This window comes from Ipomoea triloba, chromosome 8 (assembly GCF_003576645.1).
Source record: "Ipomoea triloba cultivar NCNSP0323 chromosome 8, ASM357664v1".
Taxonomy (NCBI): domain Eukaryota; kingdom Viridiplantae; phylum Streptophyta; class Magnoliopsida; order Solanales; family Convolvulaceae; genus Ipomoea; species Ipomoea triloba.
Genome location: NC_044923.1, coordinates 16,815,020 through 16,835,964, shown reverse-complemented (window position 1 = coordinate 16,835,964; position 20,945 = coordinate 16,815,020). Strand labels below are relative to the sequence as shown.

At 34.7% G+C, this 20,945-nt stretch overlaps 1 protein-coding gene and 1 long non-coding RNA gene across 2 annotated transcripts; one reads left to right on the top strand and one right to left on the bottom strand.

The window, feature by feature from the left end:
* Nucleotides 1–1,053: 1,053 nt before the first annotated feature.
* LOC116027227 (AP-1 complex subunit gamma-2-like) lies at nucleotides 1,054–13,537 on the bottom strand. The gene is made up of 18 exons (XM_031268721.1): nucleotides 13,172–13,537; nucleotides 11,358–11,660; nucleotides 10,963–11,104; nucleotides 10,273–10,446; nucleotides 9,475–9,654; nucleotides 8,452–8,606; nucleotides 8,233–8,323; nucleotides 7,468–7,631; nucleotides 6,717–6,771; nucleotides 5,257–5,376; nucleotides 5,046–5,141; nucleotides 4,240–4,367; nucleotides 3,870–3,974; nucleotides 3,529–3,782; nucleotides 3,015–3,275; nucleotides 2,754–2,935; nucleotides 2,206–2,310; nucleotides 1,054–1,729 (listed from the first exon to the last, which is right to left on the bottom strand). The coding sequence occupies exons 1-18, from the start codon at nucleotides 13,201–13,203 to the stop codon at nucleotides 1,634–1,636; spliced, it is 2,643 nt and encodes an 880-aa protein (XP_031124581.1). The 5' UTR covers nucleotides 13,204–13,537; the 3' UTR covers nucleotides 1,054–1,633.
* On the top strand, nucleotides 2,310–3,863 carry LOC116027228. Its single transcript, XR_004099939.1, has 2 exons — nucleotides 2,310–2,449; nucleotides 2,936–3,863. It is a non-coding gene; the product is annotated as an uncharacterized LOC116027228 (long non-coding RNA).
* Nucleotides 13,538–20,945: the final 7,408 nt, after the last annotated feature.

The following is a 20,945-nucleotide window of genomic DNA, read 5'->3' as shown; positions in this document are numbered from 1 at the left end:
ATTGATCTTTGCCAACTTGCTAAATATAGAGCTATTAGTATCAATTGCTATTTGCTATCGTCTAAAATAAAGGTATGTTAACAACTGAAATTGTCTAACCAAAATGATAATTAACAGGGTGGATACCATCAAGTGACAGGAAAAAAAAAAAACAAAACAAAACAAAACAAATTACAGAGTAGTTAACTACTTACACTTTTAATCACTAAAATAGTTAAGAATAGTGAAATTAGTCCCTCAATTATGGTAACTATTAGCAGTTGTTATGTCATGGACTCAAGTCCACCTTGCAAGATGGACACGGGTCTAAATGGCGTCGTTTTACTTCAAAACGACGCCGTTTGATTTTTAAAAAATAAAAATAAATATTACTTACTTTCTTGCCGTTTGTCTTCAGAATTCATTCCTCTAAATCCACAAAATTTTGACTCTATATTCACAATTTTAGAACTAAACTCTATATATTCACAATTACAGAACTCCATATTCAACAGTAACACAATTTTTGAATCTATATTCACAAAATATATATAATTAAGGTGACACTACTCACCCTTACAATTAACTAATTAAGCAACTAATTTGACGGTTGTTTTAACCTATTCTAAACACCAAAAAAAAAAATTAAAAAGAGCTGTAATAAGCAATCCCTTGCCGTAACCCAGAAAGCACCAAATACTGAAAAAGAATGAGGATTAGGAAAAAAAAAAAACATTAATTGGACCTAGCCACCTAGGAGGGTAGTAGGTTATTTTAAAAAGTAGACAACCTGAAAGGAAAGTGCTAACAATTCCTAAATGATAATGATCAAAAGCGACACCATTAATAATCACATCATCTACAGTTAATCGGTGGGTATCATGTTACCTATTACCTAACCCTCCAAAATACTGACAAATTTTATATATTTTATTAGATCAATTGAATGTGTCATATAAAACAAAAACAATTACGGAGTATGTTTTTAGGTTGAATAAGAATCACGTCATGTAAACCTTTTCAAAAGAACATGGCCAGCTCAGCATTTTGATAACACAACACGGTTTTGTAATATACTTCTAATTTCCTTCTCAATAATTTGCTGCATAATTGCAATTTGTTGAACAAATATAGCTTTGTCCTTTGTGAGACTGCTAAAATGATCCACACATCCACACCCCATTGCCGATTGCCTTGTCTCTATAATAAATGTATTTGTGGAACACCAAAATTTTAAAAATAGTATCATCAAGATTCCGATAAACCAACCTATATTACAATTCTGCATTTCTAGTTCCATTACCCACCCAAACTCTCAAGGAAACAAACATCTATATTAAAAACTTGTCACCAAAAAAAAAAAAAATCTGGCACAATTTTTCTTCTATAAGAGCCTGCTAATAAAAAAAAAAATGACTTCCACAATGGCTTTCATGATTATCTTGTCATAATGTACAGCGCCACTTTCGGTGGGGGAGAGCTGAGTTATGATGAAAAGTGAGGAATCTGAATCTGTTCCCCATTGAAGGGGTCCCGCCCAGCACAACCCACCCCTCCCCCAAAATAATTCCATAAATTTCAGAAGAAAACATAAACCGCGAGTTGATGCTTCTCCATACCGAAATTTGAAAGTGAAGTCTAGTGAATCAACCCCTCACAAACCCCGAGGGAAGTTGCTGATTTGCCCTTCCTCCAATACATCTTTGTTATTCACCTTATACCCAATCCTTGTGCGCATGACAAGAGATTTCTGAAAAGTCATGGAGCAAACACAAAATGTTTTTTCACTAATCACTAAAGACAGTAAAAAAGGTCCAGATAAGTGCAAGCTGCAGAGAGAATTTATTGCCTAGAGGGACTAGGGCATGCATGCTAAAATGCTCACAAAAAGTTTCTTCAGGAAGAAGGGGTTCATGATATCAATTCAGTAATAGCACGACAAAACAAAATGGTAGGTGAGGTAGGCCACTATCTATTTAGTTTTTTCAGAAGCAATTTCTAGAACCCAGTACAAGTTCTTATTTCTTTTTGTAAAAGTTCTTATTTCTTAACACAGCTCAAACCTTTCACAAAAATGTCTGCACTATACAGATACAGTTGAAGAAAGAGATTCAACTAGAACCCACTATTCAGAATTATTTAAGCCTAAGATGTTGTAGTAAGAGAGAATGTCTAGTGAAATTTTGTGAAACAAGTATCAGGATGAAAGACAAGTATCTATCATACCTTGCCATGCTGGCTGTTTGTGACTCTCAACTTCTGTGTAATTGATTCATTACCACTTGCAGGGAGGGTGTTGCCACTGGCAGGATCCAAATGCAGTTGAAGAAACTGTAGATTGAAAAGGCAATGAAGTGCAAATTAGATCTCCCAGACTTTACATCACTGAATTACATAGCAGCAGTTTCTTTAGGGACATCAACTGAAGTTAATAATTGCTCCCATGTCATACTACAATAATATTGAGAATGTAAGTAGGTAGGTAGGTATTCATAGTGCTATTTAGATTTTTAAATCAAAACTTAAAGCAAAGTATATCTTAAAGAAATTCATCCCTTCCCTTCTAAATACAAGTAAGAAATCACAGATCTTCGAAACAACATTTTTGTCTGAATTCACCCATAAGAGAATGATCCCACTTTCTACATACCAATTGGAGAGGGAGTAGGCAGGTTGGAGGAACAAAGCCAAAATTGTGAGTATCAAAGATGTATAACCCATATGATTATCAACCTATATCCCAATTTTACTAAAAAATCATGTAGTGTAGTTACCTTAGGGACAGCAGCCTGGAATACAAAGTCTGTGATTACATCTTGCAATTTGTTTGTAAAATTAGCTTCAATAACTGTTGTTTGCGGATTCCCAGGCTGTTTCGAGAAGTTGAATGTTAATTTTATGGAATTGCTCTCAAATGCAACAACTGATGGATATGCTGGACCATTGTCTTCTGTAGCTGAAAAACCAGGATGTGTCAATATGTGAAAGGATAAATCAGTCAGCCAAACTATGTTGAAGCAGTGATGAAAGTGTACCAGGAGTGGAGGGACTGGTAGAGATCCCATCTAGCAAATCCATCATCGGAGAGCTTCCAACTGATGAGGTCCGTGAGGAGACTTGTGCCGGTGGCACAGTAGGCGAGGACAGACTATCTAATAGATCCAGCGAACTCTTGTTGTCTTGACTGGAGGGCAACACCTCAACTGTAGATGTGCTGCTGCTTTGAGCTGGAGGTGTTCCAATTGACAGGAGGTCCAGCAGGAGATCAGTCCCACTTTTCTGTACTTGATTTGTACCTGAGATGCAACAAGAGAGGGTAGAATAGAGTAAAACTCGCATTTTTCTTCCTATTCCCTTCTTATCATTTCATTTCCTTTTGTTTATTTAGGTAGAGAGCATGCTGAATGGGTAAAATGATGTTATTTTAACTCAAAAAAGAAGCATGCCCACAAGGTATACAGTCATTAACTTGTAACTGCATTGCAAATATAAGAGAGTAGCCAGTAACTATCATGTAAATCCACTGAAGTAAAGGCTTACAAAATTCACCTGGCTGTGAAGCAGCTGGTGATAAATCAACTCCAAGAAGATCCTGAAGAAAGTCCCCACCAGAAGAGCTAGGTGCCGGGGTATCATCTGAACCAAGATCAAGTAAATCAACAAGAGGAGCAGCTGCTGGTTTGGCAACTCCATTTGGAAGAGAAGGTCCTTGTGAAGTCGAAATGCCTGGTGGAACAGAACCAGCCTTCCTTCCACTGTAAGTTGCTTCATCCAGGACAGGCATTCTTTCTAACAGCGTAGACCTGAATACAAAACCCAGCAGCTTTCTAAGATAAAGACACTACAAGCTATAATAAAACAAAAAGCAACCTTATGGAATCCAACCAAACCTCATATTCTGGTGTTTCTGGATAATAGAGTTGAACTCAATAGCTCTCTGTTGAAGTTCAAGTACAAGATTTCCCTTATACTGAACAATGATGTCATTTATCCTCCTATAGAAGAAACCAATATTCAATAAGCAATTACCCGAAATGCATTACGTTATACTATCCCAGATTTATTACTTCTCTCCTCTTTAAGAATGTGCAAAATTTTCTTACTTTAATTACAAGGTAGTAGGAATTTGAAAAGGAAGAAGTTTATTTTTTAAAGCCCATTCTCATTATCACAAAAAAAAGTTATCAACTTATGTGTGCAGATATACTAAGCAACAACAAATTATTAGATAAATGAAATAGAGAATAAAGATTTACATACTGTGAACAAGGTGGAAACCGACTTGACAGCTTTAACAAGGCAATCAGACACATTGCTTTAGTGGTGAGATCAAAGGAATGGGTTTTCATAGCCGTCTCTACAATGTCCACAGCATCAGATTCTGTTACCTGTTACAAACAATTTCTCAAAACATGCTGAAGAAGTAGACATTCAAATGATGAAAGGAATGCAGACAACTCCAATGTACAAGCAACACCATTTTCCCTCATACTTCAAGTCCTTGAATGGTCATAATTTATGTTAATAGGCATGTGCATTACTACCCATTATCAAAGCATACCATGATACTGACTAGTTAGTGAAAGAACTAGAATACATTCTACATTCTTTGAAAGTATTTTACAGTTGCATATTGTATGATAAGTAAACTTTTCATCCTGAAAATTGTCACAATGAACCTACCTTTTATTAGAACTGTCACAACATAAATCATTGGTCTCATGAAGTCATAACCTCAAAATTCGCATACAGAAAGATCAGTTCAAGAAAATGAATTTTAGGCTGAGGGCAGGGGATGACCCTTTCTCTCTCCCTCTCTTCCAGTCTTTTTCTTTTCAAGGATTTCATTGATATTCTGGATTAAATTATCACTTGCATAAATAGGCTATTAGGTTTTTTTGTAAATTTTCTTCACCCAGAAAACAAATTTGAGAATAGTGTTCATCCAAACAAGCTTAGAGTTGAGCTATACAGTTCAAATGCACACATGTAAGGTAGTATTCAAATGTGAAGTGAGTTGTAAATTAAACTTCAGGGGAAAAAAAAACAAGACAATCAGAACTCACAGTTATAGGTTCTTCAATATCAAGCATTCCAGTACAACTGACTAACATTTCACCATATTCTCCAATGCACCAAACTGCAACTCTGACAAGAGTTTCCTGACAAAAACATAATGAAACAGATTAAAATACATGATGCAGAGAACCTACACAGAGTAAGAAAAGACCTTCAATTTCTAATTCTTTTGAACTCATAGAATAATAACCCAGTTACCTGTTCTACAGTTTGAACCAACCGAAATAAAGACCGTACTGCATATCCATGGAGATTGGAAGCATTGGTAATAACTACAATAAGGGCATGCCAAACTTCATCCTTCACATAACTCCCAGCCTACAGATACAGGAAATAATTGGTACCAACTAAAGCACAACTGCACAAGGAGAGAATATATGGGGAAAATAATAATAAGAGAGAGGGTGGGTGGGGGGGCTGCATCATTCAGTGTCAAATCATTGTACCATAATCAATATTTTCTGGCTTGAACTACGCATTTAATTTAGTCTAGTACTCTAGTTTATGCCCCAAAATTTTTGTTTCATATTACATTAGGACTGGTTTTTTATTAATAATTATTACAGTAAAACAAACCACTTCTCTGGTTTACTTAAATTTGAATGCTTAAGGTGTCGAAAAATATTACAATATTCTGTAACAGATGCCTTCCAAGAGATTTCTGCATCATCATTTTATAGTTATGAATAAAACCATGTGTATCACAAATCTGGGTCGGAAAATGTAAAATAGGAACTATCTTCATTGAACTTTGAATGGTTCAAACTTCAAACTAGCACCTTGATTTGGTCTAGTTTATGCTCTCTTTTTTAGGGTTTCCTGTGGCATTAAAACTAGTTAATTTTACTAATTATTATCACAGTACCACCAATCACTCCTCTAGTTATTGAAATTTGAATAAATAAGGTTTCAGAAAATATTATTACAATAAATTCCTTACAAGACAAATTTCCATGTCATCATTTTATAATTAAAATTAATCCAACTATATTTATCTTGATGCTCTCTAGGAACTAATATTTGAATAGCTCAAGAGACAGAACATTGTCCACTTACAAATACCTACCAAGAGTCATTTTTCTTTACAACTACAAATACCTACCTAGAGCCTTTTTTGTACAATTTCAAATACCTACCTAGAATATTTCTCTTAATATTTGTTGTGTGCATCAGCTTGGTAGTTGGTACTGTTCTTTGTGATTAACACTAATATTTACATCTTAAGAAAAGAATTTTATAACATGTGTACAATGTGTTCGACTCAAGGTGATCCTTAGTCTCACTCATTGATGTGTATGTATGCATTCTATTTTTAACCAGATTAATTGAAGTGAATATGCAGTCTTCCTTCTCAATTATTTACATTTTTTCTCTGCTTAGTACTTTCCATAAATAAAAAAATAAATTTTAAAAAAGAAGATAATTTGCTCCTTCATGTTTGGTATCTTATGAATAAATCTGTTTCATGTGTGGTGTGTCCCAACTCCCAATGCTCAAGAAATTGTATCTGGCTAACAAGCATATAATAGAAGGCATCATATAGATAATTGTATTGTGTTCAGCTGTAGAATTGCAATAATAACCAAATTATATATCGGTTAAAACAAGCCTCAAATAAATTATCTAAAGATTAAAGTAACATATGCAAATAAGCATACCTCAGATAGGACTTTGAGCATCTGATCAATGTACCAAATTTTCTCTGGGGAAAACCTATACCACCACATGGTAATTGAAAATAAGCAGCACATTTGCAAAAAAAAACATTGGAAGACAACAAAAACTCATAGATTTTTTTTTCCACTAGTCATTTTATGCCTTAAAAAATGACACATAGCTGTTGCATACGAAAGCTTTACAAAGCTCAGCTTTGCATAGAGCTTACAAACTAAGCAAGATACTCAGTAGCAACACTAGCTCTTTACACCAAATTAGAAGTACTTCCAAACAATTCTACTCTGTAATTTACAAAAAACTAATTCCCATTTTAGTACCTAGATGTAGTGGTATTTCATTTTTAGTACCCAACTATGAATTTAGACAAAAATAGTCCCCCAACTTGTAAAAGGTTCACAAAAAAGTCCTCCATTATGGTTTTCCTATTAGCCTAACGGATGGACCATTTTTGCCCATTTATAATAGTTGGGGGAAATCATCCACAAGTATTAAAAGATGTTTATAGAAATGGTCCCCAAGTACCAGAAGTTAGACAAAAATGGTCTTCAAGACTTCAACTATTGGAAACTGGTCAAAAACAGTCACTACTTTAAATGAAACCCTAATAGAGGACCATTTCTCAGATCCCACTCTTGTTCAAACATAAAACAAGTACCTCAGAAACAGAGGCAGTCCATAATTCTTCAGAAAGAAAGATGACAAGGATTTAATGATTGTTGTCCATGTACTTACTTTTCCACGATGGAGCAAATTTTGGCAGTGAGATCTCCCCTGAACTCCAGGTCACTCACTTCCAAATATTCAATTAATTCCTTTGTCAATGGCTTCACATTGCTTTCATTTACTAGAAGATAGACAAGCTCAAGGGCCCTTTTACGGATTGAAGGATCTGATTCCTGATAAATGATAAATGCATGAGTTCCTTGTGCAATACTGTATATGTGAAATAATGCACAGAGTTGTTTGTGGCTACTTAGTTGGAGCTGATGAAATTTGAAGTCTGAATCATCAACTACACAACCATCTCCAACAAAAGTAAAATTCAAACTAGCTAAACCAGGAAATCCTCACCCAGCTAAACTCAAAATCATGAAAGGGACAACAAAGAATACATCTATGATTAATTTATAAATAATAAATAAGTAAATAAATAAATAAAACACTAGCAAATACATTACTATTTTCTGGCCCATAAGTATGCAGTGCCATCTGTTGTTTAAATTTCTAGAAACCAGTGGAATCTAAACAACAAAAACTCAGAATATGGATAATTATATCCAGATGTAAATACGTAATGCTTTAGACATTCTATATATAATTTAATTAATGCTTTCTTTTTACTCTACTACTGGTTAATAATTCTGTGTGGAAGTATTTACCATCTAGTTAGCATGTTCATAGATATGTTGCAGAAAACAAATATGAAAGAGACTGTTAAATAGCAAAGAGACATAGACTTTTATAAACACAAAGTGTAAAGTTCAACTGTATGGGTACCTTCACACATTCTAAAATTGTTGCTCGATGCCTCTGCACTGCTTGACTATCTACCGTAACTGCTTTCATCAGCATGTTCAATGCCACATATCTGAAAATTGGAACAGTATCAGATAGAAAGAACATGCAAAAGCAAGAACTGTACCATTACCAAATAGACAAAAGTAACACCAGATTTTTCATTTCTCGTTTTAGCAAAAGATATCAAATGAAGATGACCGGATATTGTTGTCACGGTTGGACAAAAATCTCCCCAAAATATTGATAGCAAGCACACGTAAGCCACCATTGTCTTCAACGCTCATAATAGTTGCAACACATTCGTAAAGGATCGCATTCCCTGAATTCTTGTTGGACTCAGTTTTTGTAGCCACCTGGAAAAGGAATATAGCATGTCAGTGAAAGTGGAAGAAAACTTTGCATCACAGTACATGACACAAGTAATAAGGCTTATTTAAGCCTGAAAAACTTTTAACTAACAGCATTAATAACCAGAAGATGATCCTCCAAAAAGCGAAAACCATGCAATGAACAGTCAATTACAAAATCCATTAACATGTTATCTACACAGTTACTAGAATAAATGTGTCAATCTTTGGTCAAGACGGAAATGGAGATAGAAATATGTTGAAAACAAGAGCATGGTGTAGGTTCAGATATGGATGGGTTCTTTGTAATAGTTTCATGCTTATACAACTGCTTGTCTGCTCAAGGAGCTCAACCCTATTGAATTCCTCAATCCAGTGATGAGTGTCCTAAAACAGATCCAAGAAAAGCAAATCTTGTATTTTGTTAGCTTTCCCAGCCTTTTCTGCACAGAGAAACATAAAAGCTATGCCCTATTTTTCACTCAGCAGTAAAAACACTTGACCAATCATGCTGCATTGCCCCAAAAAGTATATTATGTAACACTCCACGCATCATATATACACAGGAAGGCACTTATTCTGTCTTTTGTTTGAAAGTATTATGCTAAAATAAACTAATTCTGAACAAACTATAACAGCAAGGGGTTAGTCTAGTGGTAACTTAAGATACTTTTTCAGGAATTTGGCTAGGGTTCAAAGCCCATCACCCCCTTCCCCACCAATGTACCATAAAAAGTATTAACATGCTAATATGATATACCTCAAACATCATAAAATGAATGGAATTAATCACAAAGTGTTTATATTGGCAATTGAAAATATTGCAAAACATAAAATCTTGCACCCATAATAGCAACAAAGAACTATAACTGACCTGAGCAAGAATGTCATTCATAGAATCACTTGCATCAGCATCACCTTGTCCCAAAACAGACAGGAGCCTGAGCAACCTTATATGAAGAAAAGGATCTGTGATCCCAGATACATCATACTCAGGAGCATATGGACTATTTACGACATCCTTTAGAACTTTGACTAAACTGTCTGTGCATTTCTAGAACCACAAAAGAAAGAGAATAATAAATTCTCATCAAACTGCTGTATGAAACAGTGCACATTCACAAAGTCAGCTTAAGAAACTTCAGAACTATCTTCTAGCAACAGCAATACCTATTAAGAATTACAAATATAAACTGATGATTGTGCTCTAGGAAGAAAAGACAACATCATTAGACATAGACTTCATAATTTCCTATTCACAAGAGACACTTAGAAAACAACTGTCAATTTAGATATACTCATATACCGTTTAATGAAAAATTGAAAATTGATAATAAACTCTATAAAAAGCTTGTTATAACTTATAAAAGGAAGGCACCATCTATTAGCCAAGATTAGCAACATATCTAACTTTTACCATCAAGCAAGTGCTCCCCAGCCAAATGTAGGAATTGTAAAAGAAAATATTTTAATGGGTTGCTCTTGATATTTGTTTAGATTCAGAATTAAAAAGTAGACCAGGTTAACAACAACATACATGACTGTATTCATCTAAATACTATCATATCCAAATACACAAGAGAAGAGGTAATCATTCATGCAGCAAGACGAGCAAATGCAGAATAGAGATGGAGCCTGTAGCAATAGATAAAGTTGACCATAATCTACTTACCTTTCTAAAATACTCAAGGGCATCTGTGCTGACTTTACATAGATCTGTACAAAGCTGGACCCCAGTTATTAGAACACCGTGGTGCTTCTCTTTTAGTAAGGAGACTGCAGCATTTATAAAATTTTCCGCGAGATCTGGAACTTTCTTGATAATCCTGATAGAGCATAATGCTGCCTACAGCAGAATGATAATCGAGTAAAGTGCCATTAGTTATTCAAAATAATATCGCCCAACAATGGAAACAGCAGGTCTGTAGTCAAGTAGCAGATTCATATTTCTTTCTTTTAGTTTCCTCATTTAGGGTTATTAAATTTAGATGGTCATGTCAAGGTAACTCCGCATATCATATTTCACTTACTTTTGTAGTAGGTAAAAACTTCAAGTCATATGATGAGTAACCTAATAAATCAAATTCTAAAGCACTATATTTCTACCCATTTATATAGTATAATATAATTGCATAAATCACGTTTATTTCCTCTAACTTGTTTTTATTTTGAAGGATGCTATCTAACTAAAAAACCTCATCCTTATCAAATAGAAGAATACAAAATCTATATGTAGAGAATAAGACTCCCCAATAGATTATAGGTTAAACTCTTGAAATGAAACTTAAGCATATCTTAGGAAATAAATCCAAAAAATAGAAAAGCAAAATCTATAATCAGAAAGAAATATTCCAGGACTCACTTTTTTACGAATATTTGGATCTCTAAACTGCAGCAGCCTTTCTACTTCTGGTGCAAGGTCACGAGCCATTTCTGCAGAACAGATATTTCCCAGAGCACAGAGAGCAAGTCCAACAATATATTGATTGGTATGGTTAAGATCTCTATTAAAAGTTAAGGAATCAAAGAAAAGCATGAATTCATTCTTCATCCCATAACTTAATATGTCCAACAGTGTACCTTTCAAATGTCCAACTTTTCTTTCATTTCATACTCAACGCTTAAAGGTAACTTCCTTAAGGTGCTATTCTATAAGAAGAAATAAACAAAGCCTATTGTGCTGTGTATTATGCATGAGGAATCAGGAGCCTAGAATCAAAGCACATAACAAAATGAAAATAATTATAGACAGGATACTGTTTTATCGAGTTGGTGACCAACATTAAAACTTCTTGTCTTTCATCGAGAAGCAGCATAAGGCCAAGATATCCTATTCTCTTTTCTGGGAATCCAGGAGATGCAATCGACTTTAAGCATTCCATTTGACCAAAGTGTGTTGGATAGCCTAGCATGTGAATGAACATGAGCTTTGCAAGATTGCGATGAGTATAATCTTGGTCATTCTCACTGATTGCATCTCGAATAGCAGCACACTCTTTTCTCACAACAGCACGCTCCTCCGCAGCTGTTTTGCATGCACGTATAGCCCGAATCATGTCCCTGTAATTAAGCAGTAAGCATGTGTGATCCCTTTTCATACAAGTAAAGCATGTTGTATGCTAATTAAACATATTCCATCTTCCAAGTTAAGGTATGAGCTTCTTCAGTTTTTTTTAGAAAAGTTAAGGTATGAGCTTAAAAATGAGAAAAAGGAAAAAAAATAAATAAATCACTTCTAGTTATGATTGATGCAAAGCCTCCTACAGCCAAATTTGGGGAGAGAGTATATTAGCCAATTATACAACATCAAGGCCAAATTTTCCATGAATTAATCAGACAAATTCCACTTGAAGGATCATAGTGTTTCATGCATAACCATAACAAAAATCCACTTGAAAAAGCAAAACTACTGGGACTACTGGGTTACTAAACTGCTCAAAAGTACACCTCAAATCAATGGGAACTAGAAGAATCAAATTACAATCTCCTTAAACCTTCCAAAGGCAGGACAATCTCATGGAGGAGCAAATTACTAGGTGTTGGAGAATCTCAAGATTCCAACTAGTTGACTGTTTAGCATCTGGAAACACTGAACCTCAAAATATGTAGAGGTGACCTCATAAAAAATACAAGCTCACAGCATTGGACTGAATAAAAAATAGAACTCAACTATCACAGTACTGTGAGAAATGTATACATTGCCAGTGCTTATATTTTATACATTTTACAAACTGATGGTCAGTAGTTATAAGTTAGAAAACCTCAAACATTTTAAGATTACCAAGAGTGTTAAAAGCATTCTTATATATGACAGTTTTGATCAATTAATAGCATGAACTTTTACTAAAGTAGTGTCTGATCCTAAGACACAACACTAGGCAAAAATTATATAAGTTCCCAATTTGAGCACAATAGCTCTCATAACTTTGGGGTACTTACTAGGTTCTGCTTTCTATAAATTGTAAGATTTAACGCAATCATAGCAAAAAAGCTTGAATGCTAAATAAGTATAAATGTACTGCAATGCTTTCACTTATTCAACTATATATTCATAACTGTCCTTACAGATCGTCTTCCACATGGATCAGTTAGCTTGAGTATTTTGACTAAAGTATTCTCTGATCCTAAGAAAGAACTACTGGGTTAAATTAGTAACTTCCCAATTTCAGCACAACAGCTCCAGTAGCTACTAGGAAAGTATTTATTTATTAGTAATTGCAGAAATTCTCTTCAATGCAGTTAAGCAAATTATATCCTTAGACCAGAATGTGAATGCTAGCTCAGAACTATAATACTCTCACATAACTTCTTCCGCTCTCATACTGTTATCAATCAATCTACCGTTTTGAACTCTAAAGCATTAGCCACGCGCCATCAAGCTAATAAAGTTTCCAAAATCGAGTTTCAGCAAAACACAGTTTTAAAGTGAAAAAAAATAAACCGCGACGCATTGTAGCAACAACAGCTTCAGCGTATAGAATACAGCAAAAATCGGCGGAATTAAACAGCTCAGTGACTGATAGAAGTGTGAAAATTGGATCCAACAGAAATGAAATCTCAGAGTAACTGACCGGAGGCGCGTGCCGGAGGAGAAGGGATTCATGATTGGGGCGTTGGTTTTGAAACTGTGAGAAAGCTCGATCAGATCCAGCTGCACAGGCAGTTGTGAATTTACGGAATTGGCCGCCCCTCCCTCCTTCCGCCAAAGAGCTCGATCATTCAACCGAGTGGAGGGCTTCAATCCACAGCTGCGAACACTGCGTCAGAGATCTAAGGATGAAATTCCAAGGATCTGAGGAGGAATCAGAGGCCTGGATCTGGAGAGAAAATGGCAGTTAATTTCTGTATGTATAATAGCTATCTGTAATAAATCAATTTGTAAGGAATTAGATGAAATCTCTCTCAGTGCGTGATGTGTTTCTGTATAAAGGAAATAATAAGAAGAACCGCACTAAGGAAAGGAAATTTCTTAGTTATGCCGAGAAGGATAAGATGTCCTGACGGTGAAATTCCTTGCATCACCTTAAGCCATGATTGGATACCGCTCACCAAGATGACCAATTTTTTTTTTCCCTTTTGTTTTCAATTTTCTCTTCTATTTGTTAAGTTAAACATATAGAGAAATATTATATAAACTCTCATTAAGTAAAGCTCCACTTATATATTATGATTTTATTGATAAAAATAAAAAATAATAATAACGGCCACCATCGTCGTCGATGAGTCGTCACTATTGTTAACCAGTTGTTGTCGTCCCGTCTATCCATCATCGTTGTCTTCTTTTCATATTTGGAAGGTAGCGGCCTTCACCCTGGAAAATAGGTAATAGAATGTCGACGGTGATGGCAAGCACCAGACAGTCAGCAATGATGATGAAGTGGCAGACCATCAGCGATGATCAATCAGCCAAATCTAGAATAAGGTTTTCTTTTTAATTAAAAATTAAAATATAATATACCATATTATTTTAAAAATATATGTGGAAGCCATGTCAACTTACTAAATTAGCTTGAAAATTTTAGTCATTAGGTAATTAACTAGTTACGTGGAGATAACCTACAAAATAGTGCTAATTACACATTTTTTTTAATAAGTTTGAGGTTCTAATTAGAGTTTTTTAAGTTTTAGGGTCCTATTGCACAATTCGGTATAGTTAGAAGGCTTATTTGACCATTATCCCAAAAAAAAAAAAAAATTGAAAATAAAGAAGCTAATTCGTTAATCATAAGTTGAAACGTTTACAATAAAGATCAATGGAATGGTAAAACATTCCTTACAATCACAGTTATCACACATAGAAACAAATTCCTTAGCAATGCTAAAAAAACATAATTCGCTTACTGTTTCACAAACTTGAAGTTGAAGTCGTTGGAGGAACTTAAAGCTTATTTAATGTCATTAATAACTTGGTCAAACGTAGCCAAGACTAAGTGTGGAGGAACTTAAAGCTTATTTAATGTCATTAATAACTTAGTCAAACGTAGCCAAGACTAAGTCTGGTTGAAATGTCTTGCACACCACCTAGGTATCTATTTTCACTATTCTGTCCATTGACAATATTTTCATTGCGCTGAACTATTCAAAGGATGCGCTTTTTCACTGTCATCTTCGTCACCCAATATGAGATTCACATACGTGATACGACATGACTATTTTGATTGTTTCATACTTTATGAAAAGAACTCGCTAAAGAAACAAGAGGAAAGCATACTCCTCAAAGCAACAAAGGGAAATACACAAAAACTACAAGCAAGAAATTAAACCAGTAAACAAAGCAAAAGAGACACAACAGTGCGAAATGGAGGGGGAGATGAAGGGGGAGGTGTAACGACCGGTAGTGGTGGAGATGGAGGGGGAAGAGTAACTGGTGGCGAAGAAGGAGGGGGCGGAGTCGAAATCTAGAGAGAAGACGATGTGGGCAGACAATGTAAGCGGTGGAGATGGCGGCAGGGGAAAGCGAGAAGGAAGACGTTGTAGGCAAAGAAAGAGAGGAGGGGTAGAGGAAATCGGGCGCCGCCTCTGCTTGCTTCGCAAAAGCGGCGGGAGTGTGAAGATTGAAATGCAGCCCGAAACTAGAAACGGGAAAGAAACCCTACACTTTTTCAACAATATTTCAATTAATTTTAGATCTTAAATTTGGAAGAAAAAATATTTGAAAATATCTATAAACTCTTAGGTTTGTTTAGAAACACATAAAATATTTTCTAAAAAATAAATCATTTTTTTTAAATTATTTTTTAGAATTCTAGTGTTTGATAGCAAGTCAAAAAATTGTATATTTTCTGTTTGGTTCATTTAAAAAAAAAAACATAAACATATTACAAAATTATATCTTATAAAAATATTAATTATGTTAACCATCATAATAATTATTATTTATATTAAAATAAAATTATAAATACAATTTATAATAGTTATAAAGATTAATATTAATTATTGATGGATACCCAATGTGGGTACCTAGTCAATACCACCTGGCAAGCAGTCGGACGGGATAGTCAAACTGGTGCTCGAACTCGACACTCGGTCTCGGGGCGTGACCAATCAATTTTTCTCTAATCCTATATATAAAAAAGCTAGATGTTTTTGGCCAAAATTTTTGGCTCCAAATCCCGCCCCAAAATCTGCGACGTCGTTTAGTACAAGTCTATTGGCTGAAACTAGATTCAAGGACCGAAATATTAAATGTCAGATTAATTAAATATGGAAATGGTTGATATGCCCGAGGTGATTAAATATTTTAAATTTTTATTATTAGCCGATTGGCCTTTCCAATATAACAGCTGGTATACAATCAGTTTTTATAATAAATATATTCATCATAAAAGAGATTCGTATACAAGCAATCCAAACCTACTTATAAATACAACACAACAGCAGAACAAACTTTAGAATACACCGCGAGGCTGCAGGGAAGACTGGTCCGGCGTTTCTTGGCTTTCAAATTCAAAGAATATTTCGGAAAGCATCCAAGAAAAGGAAGAAGACATTTGCTTGAAGATTAAGGTCTGTTAACGCACACATTTGCAGGCTTTAGACATTTGCTGCAGATTTGGAAAAGCTCTACATCAATCATTATTGTATGGACCATGGTGACATGGTCCACACAGCTGTATGGACCATAAATAAAAAGTACATTTTTAATATACTAAAAGTACATTATTTTTGTACATAAAGTACATTATTTTAGGGTACATTATTTTTGTATTGAAGGTACATTATTTTATAGTACTATAAAATAATGTACCTTCAGTACAAAAATAATGTACCTTCAATACAAAAATAATGTACCTTATGTTCATGGTCCACACAATAATTTTCCGATCTTTCACTTTCTCTTGAAAAAGAATACAATTCTGAAAAAGAATATATATATATATATATATATATATATATATATATATATATATATATTACTTACAGTTCTATTAATATTAACTTGTCTGTGGGCATGAGAATTTCCACTAACAATTAAATGCATATGGCAGTATGGTTTTATTTGTTATTGTAGGTGTGTTTGATGGAAAGGGAAATGAATCAGGATCCAGCAAAAACAAGATTCTATGTCCATCAGTAAGCATATAACACAGATCATTTGTAATAGAACAAAGGTATTTGATTGAATTCTTAGTAGTTACAGTGTGTTGTTAACTACTTCCTTATTTTATCAATAAGATGTCTAAATATGGTTACCTATCAATCTTTTAGGTTGTACTCTAATAATATTCTCATAGTTTTCTCTTTTGAATGAAAAGACAGTTTATTTTGTATTTAGTCTGTGAGTTTTGCAGTTGTATGTTTAGCAAAGGAAAGAAGAATAGAAATGTTGAAGGGATAAACTACCATTGTGGGCAAGAGAAAGAAGCCTTAAGGTACCATGAAATAATATTGTTGTTACATCAGTGCATAATAGGTGAATATTAGTACAATGGCTACTGACTTGGAGGAGTGAGGAGTAAGGTGAGAAGAAGAAAAAAAAAAAAAAGCCTCCCTACAAGTAATGGTTCATAAAACAGTGAAAAACAACTCAAAAATTGGAAGGGGAAGCGCATGAGCGCGCGTCAAGCGCACCATGTGCGCCCAACGGGCGCATGCAGTGCACGCGCTGTCGCGCCTGACACGCGACTGAAACCTTCATTTTTATTATGTTTTTTTCTTTTCAAATATGATTTATATTTTTTTTCTTCCCATCCCATTTTCTCTTTCCTAATTACACTTACAAAAACTCCTTAAAAATTGTGAAAAAATTCCATTGATAAGGATGCTCTTATAGCTTTAAACTTCTTATAATGCATTAACTCTCTTTAGTTTTTAAGGATTTTGAGCTCTGCTTTCCATATGTGACTAACTGTTGCAGACCCTGCAGTACATCCTAAAAAAAAGGCAAGACTTGAAAACATAGTCAGTGGGAATTCAAATCTCGAGTGAAATATAAACAATTAAACATTAGTTAGTTCATATACATTGACTAAATAGTATACAAATATTAGAGAATGCATAACATTAAAGCTGCTGTTGTGGATTACCAGGAAACAGTTGGCCAAAGAAATAAATTTTGTTTCAGGAAGAAATATGTATTACACAGCTATAGAAATATGTATTTTTCCTTTTCAAGAAGAAATAAATTCTGTTTCAAACAGGTATATTAAACCAGCCACTAATTCTTATATAAAATGTTGTTTTGTAACTAAAGGTATAGTGCGTACATCAATTAGGAATGAGGAATTCAAGTATACTAATCCATGATTTTATTTTTAGGAAAACTAATGTCGTAATATCAACATTCCTTTCTACATAAAATGGATCAAGTAAAGATGTTGGAGTAATGGAGTGTATGATGTGTAATTACAGCTAAGCATGGATTCAATTTCAATGTATGTAATTTTAATTAAGTTTTAGGTAGTATTTCAGCATAAATTAGGATATATTTTAGCTGTAATTACACATTATACACTCCAACATCTTTACTTGAATCCATCCTTAGTTGTAATTTCCTATGTAGCTGAGTTTCTTTATTTTTTTTAAATGTAATTAACATGGAGTCTACTATTACATCATTCTTATTCTTATTTGTTTTGCACATTATTTAAAATAATACGAATAAAGTTGTGAATAAGTTGTATTTAGCAAATTTACCAGGATTTGCATTTCAATACTCCTGCAGTATTAAATTAACTCTTCCTGAAGAGATATAAGAGTCATCTCTGCTAGATTTTATAGACAACTGATGCCTAAATTTTAAAAAAACACAAAGTCAAATTAACACTGATCAAAGGAAAGAGATTACATAAAATGAAAACAAAATTGAGTTCATCTAAATCGCAACTGAATACAATGAATCACTGTAGAATTATTTGATTACAAAATCTGAAACCTATCAAAGAAATATGAATTGTTTAAATAGTAACATGTATAAAACAAAAATAAGCAGTCATAAACCAATTTATTACCAAGAAACAATTTGTGAAAATGCCTAAAGTACATGGCAAACAATGCTTTTGGACTTAAACTATTGATTGACTATAACCCATATTTGCAGTACTCAGTTGTGATTAACATCTCGGTAGAAAATCAAATTCTGCAGTATCTGTGTAAGAGATTCAAGTCATTCCAAAATATCAAGTTCAGTGTTACATTACACACACATCTGACACAAGAAACCCTAGGCAGAATCAAGCATTGCTTTTATTTTTAAATAGAGTTCAACATCACAAAACTAAACAATTCATAATAAAAATGCAATATGTGATTTTAACCATTCTATGTTTAAAAAAAAAAATCCATCTCAATGTTTTATTAGTTATTTGCAGGATCATGGAAATAACATAACTTAACGACTTAGTTTCAATAATTGTATTCATTAAATAAAATGAAATACGATATTACAGCAGGTTGAAACGTAATGACCTTAACTTTTATCAAGGAGAATGCTTTACCAAATAAATTAGATATTTTTCAATTAATTGTATTCATTAGTTTAGTTAACACTATTATATATTTTAAGCTGTCAGATCACCATGATCAGCAAAATAAAGCATTTAATGAAAAACTCTTTGTCTTCCCCTGATTAAATGCCTATTACAATTTACAAAAAAAATTAATTTTCAATTCACTAAAACCCAACATATCTATTAAAATATTGATCGAGATATTGAGACACGATGACTTGAGAAACGCTCTTTATTCATCAGAACAATGAAGAAGAAGATCAACTGGAGAGAAACACGAAGACAACAATGGAGGCACCAATGGCAGAACCACAGCCGAATGGATAGGAGGTTGCGAAGGAAATTGAGACCCAAAAAGGTACGTTGTCTTTCAAACAGGTGGTGGCTAATGAGTCATTAGATAGCTCTCAGCCGGCGGACGAGGAACTAGATCTAGTCTCTGATGATGAGGAAGAGGCAGATGACGATGTTGACACTACTTGTCCAGTCATTAGGCTTTCAAGAGAAGAAAAGGTAAGGCTTCAAAGCAAGTGGAAACAAGCACTAATCGTTAAAGTGATGGGAAGAAATGTAGGCTACGAGTATCTCCTCAAAAGACTCAAATCGCTTTGGCGTCCGAAGGCGAGAATGGAGGTGGTAACTGTGGATAACAGATATTTTCTGGTAAAATTTGCTTCCAAGGATGATTATGAGTTTGCGAAGTATGGAGGGCCCTGGATGGTGTTGGACCATTATCTTATTGTCAAAGAGTAGATCCCAAACTTTGATCCGTTCACGGACAAAACAGAGAGAATGATAGTGTGGATTCGCTTCCCATGCCTACCCGCGGAGTACTTCGATCACAAGTTTCTTATGCGTGTGGGGGAGAAGGTTGGTCGTCCGATTAACATCGATATGGCGACCAACCAAGTTTCACGAGCTAGTTTTGCTTGAGGCTGTGTTGTGGTGGACATCATGAAGCCGTTACTAGGGATGTCAATTGTACCCGTACCCGACGGGGAACCCGATTCCCCGTCAGGACGGGGATGGGGACAAAAATAGGGGATCGGGGATGGGGATGGGGGCAATTTTAAATTCCCCGCCGGGGACGGGGGTAGGGATGGGGAGTACTCTCCCCGCCCCGCCCCGCCCCCGAAATATATATATATATGTGTGTGTGTGTGTGTGTGTGTGTGTGTGTGTGTGTGTGTGTATGTGTGTGTGTGTGTGTGTGTGTGTGTGTGTATGTATGTATGTATAGAAATAATTTCAGGTGCGGCCGTGCTCTTCCGTGCCGCCGTGCGGTCACACACCACTCAATGTTACAAAATACACCACTCAATCTTAAGAAACACACCACAGTGAAACACAATGAAACACACAACAATGTTAAGAAAGACACCACAGTGCATATTTGTGTGGTGTATTTCTTAACATTGAGTGCTGTATTTCGTAACATTGAGTGGTGTGAACCGCACAGCCGCACGGGAGAGCACGACCGCATTTGAACCAAAATCTTTATATGTATATATATATATATATATATGTATGTATGTATGTATGTATGTATGTATGTATGTATAGCCACACAACACACACATATGTATTACTTTGTTATAATATATATAATTTTAGAAGCATTATTGTCATTGTATATCATGCTTATGAAATGTATATTTAGGTAACATGTTTAATTGTAAAATATTGAATACTACTTTAGGTTCGAGATGAATATATATGCGTCATTTATTTAAATATTTTTAATGCTTAATTTTAAATTTTTTTTATAACTTACAAATGGGGTGGGGATTCCCCGTCCCTGAATAATCTCCGTGGGGATGGGGATGGGGGGATTTTTCCCTTCCTCGGTGGGGATAGGGACGGGGACGGGGGATGGGGAAGAATGTCGGGGGCGGGG

What these genes read in the sequence shown, in the direction of transcription:
- LOC116027227 (XM_031268721.1), bottom strand. Translation starts at nt 13,203, where the DNA reads ATGAATCCCTTCTCCTCCGGCACGCGCCTCCG. An exon ending in ATATTGAAGAACCTATAACT is followed by an intron (nt 4,368 to 5,045) that starts GTGAGTTCTGAT and finishes TGTTTGTAACAG; the next exon opens with GTAACAGAATCTGATGCTGT. An exon ending in TCCAGGCTGCTGTCCCTAAG is followed by an intron (nt 2,311 to 2,753) that starts GTAACTACACTA and finishes TTCAATCTACAG; the next exon opens with TTTCTTCAACTGCATTTGGA.